Source organism: Penaeus vannamei, chromosome 31 (assembly GCF_042767895.1).
Source record: "Penaeus vannamei isolate JL-2024 chromosome 31, ASM4276789v1, whole genome shotgun sequence".
Classification (NCBI taxonomy): domain Eukaryota; kingdom Metazoa; phylum Arthropoda; class Malacostraca; order Decapoda; family Penaeidae; genus Penaeus; species Penaeus vannamei.
The window spans coordinates 5,392,213-5,401,153 of record NC_091579.1 but is presented as its reverse complement, the minus strand read 5'-3'; the positions used below and the strand labels follow the sequence as shown (position 1 = coordinate 5,401,153).

The window sequence follows — 8,941 nt, the reverse complement described above, 5'->3', positions numbered from 1 at the left end:
AAATACAAAAAGCAAAAAAGCAAAAAAAAAAACAAGAAGAGAATAACCAAACAAAAAATAAATAGAAATAACAACCCAAAAATAACAACAACAACAACAAAAAAAAGAAAAAAAAAAAAAAAAAAGATAAACCAGAAATAACAAAAAAAAGCGAAAAAAAACAGAAAATAAAACGAGACAGAGATCGAAAATATTCACCCGGGGCCTCTCGACAGCCGCCGTACCGAAAAAGTAGAAATAACAAGCAACAATAACAACAACAACAACAAAACAAAAAGAAAAAAAAACCAAAAAAAAAAAAAAAGAAATAACAAACAACAATAACAACAAACAAAAAACAAAAAAAAAAACGAAACAAAAAAAACCAAAAAAAAAAACAAAAAAAAAAAAAATAAAAAAAAAAAAAAAATAAATCGAGACAAAATCGAGAAATATTTCAGCGCTTTTCGAAATTAAAACAGAAATAACAAACAACAATAACAACAAACAAAAAACAAAAAAAAGAAAAAAAAAAGAAAAAAAAAACCCAAAAAACCCAAAAAAAAGCTAAAAAAAGAAAAAAAAACGAGACAAGATCAGAAAAATATTTCGAAGGCCCAAATAAAGAGAAATAACAAGCAACAATAAAAAAAACAAAAAAAAAACAAAAACAACAAGAAAATAACCAAAGAAAAGAAAACAAAGCAGAAATAACAATCAGCAATAACAACAACAAAAAACAAAAACAACAAGAAAATAACCAAAGAACAAAAAAGACATAAACCAGAGATAACAAAAAGCCCCCCCCCAAAAAAAAAATAATAATAATAAAATAAAAAATAAATAAATCGAGGTAAGAGATCGAGAAACATTTCGAGCGCCTCTCGAAGCTAGCGTAGAAATAACAAACAACAATAACAACAAACAAATAAACAAAAACAACAAGAAAATAACCAAAGAAAAAAAACAGAAATAACAAAAAGAAGCTAAAAAAAAAGAAAAATAAATCGAGACAAGAGATCGAGAAATATTTCGAGCGCTTCTCGAAATTAAAGCAGAAATAACAAAAAGAAGCTAAAAAAAAAAAAAAGAAACAAAATAAATCGAGACAAGAGATCGAGAAATATTTCGAGCGCTTCTCGAAATTAAAGCAGAAATAACAAACAACAATAACAACAAACAAACAAACAAAATAAAAGATAAACAATAAAAAGAAAATAGAGATAAACCAGAAATAACAAAAAGAATCTGAAAAAAAAGCAGAAAATAAATCGAGACATAAATCGAGAAATATTTCACCCAGCGCCTCTCGACAGCCGCCGTACCGAAGCCAAAGTAGAAATAACAAGCAACAATAACAACAAACAAATAAACAAAAACAACAAGAAAATAACCAAAGAAAAAAACAGAAAAAACAAAAAGAAGCTAAAAAAAAGAAACAAAATAAATCGAGACAAAGATCGAGAAATATTTCGAGCGCTTCTCGAAATTAAAGCAGAAATAACAAACATCAATAACAACAAACAAACAAACAAACAATAAATAAAAGATAAAAAATAAAGATGAAATAGAGATAACCCAGAAATAACAAAAAGAAGCCCCCCCCCCCAAAAAAAAAAATAAAATAAAATAAATCGAAACATGGATCGAGAAATACTTCACCCATCGCCTCTCGACAGCCGCCGTACCGAAGCTAAAGTAGAAATAACAAGCAACAATAACAACAACAAACAAACAAACAAGCAAAAACGACAAGAAAATAACCAAAGAAAAGAAAACAAAGCAGAAATAACAATCAGCAAGAACAACAAAAAAACAAAAAACAAAAACAAGAAAGTAACCAAATAACAAAAAGAGATAACGCAGAGATAACAAAAACCCCCCCCCCAAAAAAAATATAATAATAATAATAAAATAAAAAATAATTAAATCGAGACAAAGATCGAGAAACATTTCGAGCGCCTCTCGAAGCTAGCGTAGAAATAACAAACAACAATAACAACAAACAAATAAACAAAAACAACAAGAAAATAACCAAAGAAAAGAAAACAAAGCAGAAATAACAATCAGCAATAACAAAAAACAAAAAACAAAAAGCAAAAACAAGAAAATAACCAAATAACAAAAAAGAGATAAACCAGAGATAAGAAAAAGACCCCCCCCGCAAAAAAAAAAATAATAATAATAATAAAATAAAAAATAATTAAATCGAGACAAAGATCGAGAAACATTTCGAGCGCCTCTCGAAGCTAAAGTAGAAATAACAAACAACAATAACAACAAACAAATAAACAAAAACAACAAGAAAATAACCAAAGAAAAAAAAAACAAATAACAAAAAGAAGCTAAAAAAAAAAAAGAAACAAAATAAATCGAGACAAGAGATCTCGAAATTAAAGCAGAAATAACAAACAACAATAACAACAAACAAACAAACAAAATAAAAGATAGAAAATAAAGATAAAATAGAGATAACCCAGAAATAGCAAAAAGAAGCCGACAAAAAGCAGAAAATAAATCGAGACAGAGATAGAGAAATATTTAATACATCGCCTCTCGACAGCCCCCGTATCGAAGCCAAAGTAGAAATAACAATCAACAATAAGAACAACAACAACAAAAACAAACAAAAACAACAAGAAAATAACCAAAGAAAAGAAAACAAAGCAGAAATAACAATCAGCAAGAACAACAAAAAAACAAAAAACAAAAACAAGAAAATAACCAAAGAACAAAAAAGAGATAAACCAGAGATAACAAAAAGACCACGCACCCCAAAAAAAAAAAAAAAAAAAAATAAAATAAAAAATAATTAAATCGAGACAAAGATCGAGAAACATTTCGAGCGCTTCTCGAAGCTAGCGTAGAAATAACAAGCAACAATAACAACAAACAAACAAAAACAACAAGAAAATAACCAAAGAAAAGAAAACAGCAGAAATAACAATCAGCAATAACAAAAAACAAAAAAACAAAAAGCAAAAACAAGAAAATAACCAAATAACAAAAAGAGATAAACCAGAGATAAGAAAAAGCCCCCCCCCCCAAAAAAAAATAATAATAATAATAATAAAATAAAAAATAATTAAATCGAGACAAAGATCGAGAAATATTTCGAGCGCCTCTCGAAGCTAGCGTAGAAATAACAAACAACAATAACAACAAACAAATAAACAAAAGCAACAAGAAAATAACCAAAGAAAAAAACAGAAATAACAAAAAGAAGCTAAAAAAAAAAAGAAACAAAATAATTCGAGACAAAGATCGAGAAATATTTCGAGCGCTTCTCGAAATTAAAGCAGAAATAACAAACAACAATAACAACAAACAAACAAACAAAATAAAAGATAGAAAATAAAAAGAAAATATAGATAACCCAGAAATAGCAAAAAGAAGCCGACAAAAAGCAGAAAATAAATCGAGACAGAGATCGAGAAATATTTCACCCAGCGCCTCTCGACAGCCGCCGTACCGAAGCTAAAGTAGAAATAACAAGCAGCAATAACAACAACAACAATAAAAACAAACAAAAACAACAAGAAAATAACCAACGAAAAGATAGTAGAAATAGCAAGCAACAATAACAACAACAACAAAAAACAAACAAAAACAACAAGAAAATAACCAACGAAAAAAAGAACAAGTAGAAATAACAAGCAACAATAACAACAACAACAAAACAAGAAAATAACCAAAGAAAAAAAAGAAATAAACCAAAAATACAAAAAAAAAAATAAATAAAAATAAATCGAGACAGAAATCGAGAAATATTTCACCCAGCGCCTCTCGACAGCCGCCGTACCGAAGCTAAAGTAGAAATAACAAGCAACAATAAAAAAAAAAAAACAAAAAAAAACAAAACAAACGATAACCAACGAAAAATAACAAAAAAAGAAAAAAAAAAAACACACACAATAACCAACGAAAAAAACAACAACCCCCCCCCCCCCCCCGCCAGAGGTCGTCCATCTCAGGAGTGATCGTCGTCGGGAACTCGAGAACGACTCCTTACTCGGTATTGGCTACAGGTGGTACTAAGCCTTGGGTATCCTGGGTACCCTGGGTACGTGACCTGCTAAGGACTGTACCATACGGACGGGAGGAATAGGGTACAATGTTTGGGTGGAGGGAGTGGGAGAAGGAGAGGGAGAGGGAGAGGGAGAGGGGGAAGGATGAAGAAAGAGAGGGAGAGGGAGGGAGAAAGAGAGGAAGAAGGATGGAGGGAGGGAGAAGGAGAGAGAAAGAGAGGAGGAGGGAGGGAGGGAGAGGGAGAGAGTGGGAGAAGGACAGGGAGAGGGAGAGGGAGAGGGGGAAGGATGGAGAAAGAGAGGGAGAAGGATGGAGAAAGAGAGGGAGAGGGAGAGGGAGTGGGAGAAGGAAGGGGAGCGGGAGAGGGGGAGGGAGAGGGAGAAGTATGGAGAAAGAGGAGAGAGTGAGTGGGAGAGGGATGGGGAAAGAGAGGGAGAGGGAATGGGAGAGCTGTGGAGAAAGAGAGAGAGAGGGAGAGGGAGAAGGATGGAGAAAGAGAGGGAAAGGGAGAGGGATGAAGAAAGAGGGGAGAGGGAGAAGGATGGAGAAAGAGAGGGAGAGGGAGAGGGATGGAGAAAGAGAGGGAGAAGGATGGAGAAAGAGAGGGAGAGGGAGTGGGAAAAGGAGAGGGAGTGGGAGAGCTGTGGAGAAAGAGGGGAGAGTAGGGGAGGGGGTAAGAGAAGAGAAGGAGAGGAAAACAGACGTATAGACGGATAGATAGATAGAAATAGATAGATAGATAGAAAGAAAGGGGGAGAGAGAAAGAAAGAAAGTGAAGGGAAAAGATAGATATAAAGAAAGAAAGAGAGGGAAAAGGGGGAAAGGCGAAAAAAAGAAAGATGAAAGAGAGAGAGAGAGAATCAGATAGACAAACAAAGAGAGACAAAGAGAGAGAGAAAGAAGGAGTGAAAGAGAGAGAAATCACCCAGTGTAACTATAATAATTCATTCGTTGATAGATACGAAAAGACTTATCCCCATTTATCTATTTATTTATATATCTATTTACCTATTATCAATTAATTTATCTATTTTAGAGAGAGAGAGAGAGAGAAATGCGTCAATAAAGTCGAAATCTCTATTATTCTTTCATATATAAAAGATCGGTATTGATGATAGCAATGACTGCAATGTTAGCAATGATAACGTTCGATGATAATAAAAAATAATAGTAATGATAATAATAATAATAATAATAATAATAATAATAATAATAATAATAGTAATGATAATAATGATAATGATAATAATAATAATGATAATTATAGTAATGATAATAATAATAATGATAATAATAATAATAATGGTAATAATAATAATAATGATAATAATGATAATAATGATAATGAATGATAATAATAATAATAATAATAATAATAATAACAATGATAATAATAGTAATTATGTTAATAATGATAATGATGATAACAGTAATAATAATAATGATAATAATAATGAAAATAATAATGATAAGGATAACAATAATGATGGTATTGATAATGATAATGGTAATGATAACAATAACAACAACAATGATAATAATGATAACAGTAATAGTAATAATAATTAATGATATTAATATTCATCATAATGATTATGATAACAGTGATAGTTATGATAATGTTAATGATAACAATGATAGTAATGATAATAGTAATTATGATGGTAATATTGATAATGTTATTAATGATAATAATAATAATGATAATGATAATGATAATACTGATGGATTTTGCAATAATAAGTTAATAAAAGTGATGATGATGATGATGATAATGGTAAAATTAACAATAATGTTACCAATATCATTATCATCATTATCATTATTATTATCATTATTTTCATTATCATCATCATCATTGCTACTGTTATCATTATCCTCATTTATCACTATTATCATTATGATCATTATCATCATCATCATCCTTAACATCATTATTATCATTGATATCATGATCATTATCAATAAAAACAATAATAATGCGACCCCACTTCGAACGACCTTATACCTACGACCTAAATATATTTGAAAACGCCCCTTGCACTAAGAAAAGGGGGAGTGGGGGGGGGGGTACTAATCCCTCACGGCTTAAGAGGGTCTCGACCATCCTAGTCCACGGAGCCACTGAGCAAATCCTCAATAGCAGCGGCACTAGAACTAGCAATGTTAACTAGCACTTCGCTTGTAACCGATCTGTGAAACGGAAAGAAATCGTGGAAATCTGAATACGCTTTAGACCTTTGGTCCGAGTGACCTGGGTACAGATTGACCTTGGGTACACGTGCCCTCGGGGTGGTGAGGGGTGTGTGGGAGGGGAAAGGGGGGAGGGTCGGGGAGAGAAAGGGACGTAATAAGGGCAAATAAGGGCATGAGGTTGGGGGGGAGTGGGGGTAGTTGGTTGGGATAAGGGGAGGAGGGAGGCGGGGGTTGCGGTAGGGGGAAGGGATAGGGAGAGGGTGGGGGTTGAGGGTGGTAGGGGAAAGTCGTTGGGTGAAGGCAAGTAGTGTGAGGGTAGGTTATGGGGGCATGTGGTTTGGGCAGGTTATTGGGGTCTGACGAGTGAGGGCAGGTTATTGGGGTCTGAGGAGTGAGGGCAAGTTATTGGGGTCAGGCGAGTGAGGGCAGGTTATTGGGGTCTGATTAGTGAGGGCAGGTTATTGGGGTCTGGCCAGTGAGAGCAGGTTATTGGGGTCTGAGGAGTGAGGGCAGGTTATTGGGGTCTGACGAGTGAGGGCAGGTGGTGGGGGCAGGTTATTGAGGTCTGAAGAGTGAGAGCAGGTCGTGGGGGCAGGTTATTGGGGTTAGAAGAGTGGAAGCAAATGGTGGGGGCAGGTTATTGGGGTCTGGCGAGTGAGGGCAGGTTATTGGGGTCTGAGGAGTGAGGGCAGGTTATTGGGGTCTGAAGAGTGAGGTTAGGGGGTTGGGGCAGGTTATTGGGGTCTGATGAGTGAAGGCAGATGGTTGGGGCAGGTTATTGGGGTCTGGCGAGTGAGGGCAGGTGGTTGGGGCAGGTTATTGGGGTCTGATGCGTGAAAAGAGATTATGGGGGCAGGTTATGAGGTCTGAGGAGTGAGGGCAGGTGGCTGGGGAAGGTTATTGGGGTCTGAGGAGTGAGGGCAGGTGGCTAGGGAAGGTTATTGGGGTCTGAGGAGTGAAGGCAGGTGGTTGGGGCAGGTTATTGGGGTCTGACGAGTGAAGGCAGATGGTGGGGGCAAGTTATTGGGGTCTGACGAGTGAGGGCAGGTGGTGGGGGCAGGTTATTGGGGTCTGATGAGTGAAGGCAGGTGGTTGGGGCAGGTTACTGGGGTCTGGCGAGTGAAAGCAGATGGTTGGGGCAGGTTATTGGGGTCTGGCGAGTTAGGGCAGGTGGTGGGGGCAGGTTATTGGGGTCTGGGGAGTGAAAGCAGATGGTTGGGGCAGGTTATTGGGGTCTGGCGAGTGAGGGCAGGTGGTTGGGGCAGGTTATTTGGGTCTGACGAGTGAGGGCAGGTGGTGGGGGCAGGTTATTGGGGTCTGGTGAGTGAGGGAAGGTATTTGGGGAAGGTTAATGGGGACTGACGAGTGAAGGCAGATGGTGGGGGAAGGTTATTGGGGTCTGGCGAGTAAGGGCAGGTGGTGGGGGCAGGTTATTGGGGTCTGAAGAGTGAGAGGAGATTGTGGGGGCAGGTTATTGGGGTCTGGCGAGTGAAAGCAGATGGTTGGGTCATGTTATTGGGGTCTGATGAGTGAGAGAATATGTGGGGGCAGGTAATTGGGTCTGGCGAGTGAGGGCAGATGGGGGGGGTAGGTTATTGGGGTCTGGCGAGTGAGGGCAGGTGGCGTGGGCAGGTTATTGGGGTCTGGCGAGTGAGGGCAGGTGGTGGGGGCAGGTTATTGGGGTGTGGCGAGTGAAGGCAGGTGGTGGGGGTAGGTTATTGGGGTGTGGCGAGGGAAGGCAGGTGGTGGGGGCAGGTTATTGGGGTGTGGCGAGTGCAGGCAGGTGGTGGGGCAGGTTATTGGGGTCTATCGAGTGAAAGCAGGTGGTTGGGGAAAGTTATTGGGGTCTGGCGAGTGAGGGCAGTTGGTGGGGGCAGGTTATTGGGGTCTGAAGAGTGAGGGAAGGTAGTTGGGGCAGGTTATTGGGGTCTGACGAGTGAGGGCAGGTGGTGGGGGCAGGTTATTGGGGTCTGGCGAGTGAGGGCAGGTTATTGGGGTCTGTCGAGTGAGGGCAGGTAGTGTGGGCAGGTTATTGGGGTCTGAGGAGTGAGGGAAGATGGTGGGGGCAGGTTATTGGGGTCTGGCGAGTGAGGGCAGATTGTGGGGGCAGGCTATTGGGGTCTGGCGAGTGAGGGCAGGGGGTTGGGGCAGGTTATTGGAGTCTGATGAGTGAAGGTAGATGAATGGGGCAGGTTATTGGCGTCTGAAGACTGAGAGGAGATTTGAGGGCAGGTTATTGGGGTCTGATGAGTGAGAGGAGATTGTGGGGGCAGATTATTGGGGTCTGACGAGTGACGGCAGATGGTTGGGGCAGGTTATTGGGTCTGAGGAGTGAGGGCAGATGGTGGGGGCAGGTTATTGGGGTCTGACGAGTGAAGGCAGATGGTTGGGGCAGGTTATTGGGGTCTGAAGAGTGAGAGGAGATTGTGGGAGCAGGTTTATCGGGGTCTGGCGAGTGAGAGCAGATGGGTGGGTCATGTTATTGGGGTCTGATGAGTGAGAGGACATGTGGGGGCAGGTTATTGGGGTCTGGCGAGTGAGGGCAGGTGGTGGGGGCAGGTTATTGGGGTCTGGCGAGTGGCGGCAGGTGGTGGGGGCAGGTTATTGGGGTCTGGCGAGTGTCGGTAGGTGGTGGGGGCAGGTTATTGGGGTCTGGCGAGTGGCGGCACGTGGTGGGGGCAGGTTATTGGGGTCTGAAGAGTGAGAGGAGATTGTGGGAGCAGGTTGTTGGGGTCTG

At 39.3% G+C, this 8,941-nt stretch overlaps 1 protein-coding gene across 1 annotated transcript in view; it reads right to left on the bottom strand.

The window, feature by feature from the left end:
* The window catches only part of LOC138867622 (uncharacterized), a 52,113-nt gene extending 45,998 nt beyond the window's left edge, over positions 1-6,115 (bottom strand). Inside the window, exon 1 of the mRNA XM_070144128.1 lies at positions 6,094-6,115. Within this exon, the coding sequence (XP_070000229.1) occupies positions 6,094-6,115 (22 nt within the window). The remainder of the gene's footprint in view (positions 1-6,093) is intronic.
* Positions 6,116-8,941: the final 2,826 nt, after the last annotated feature.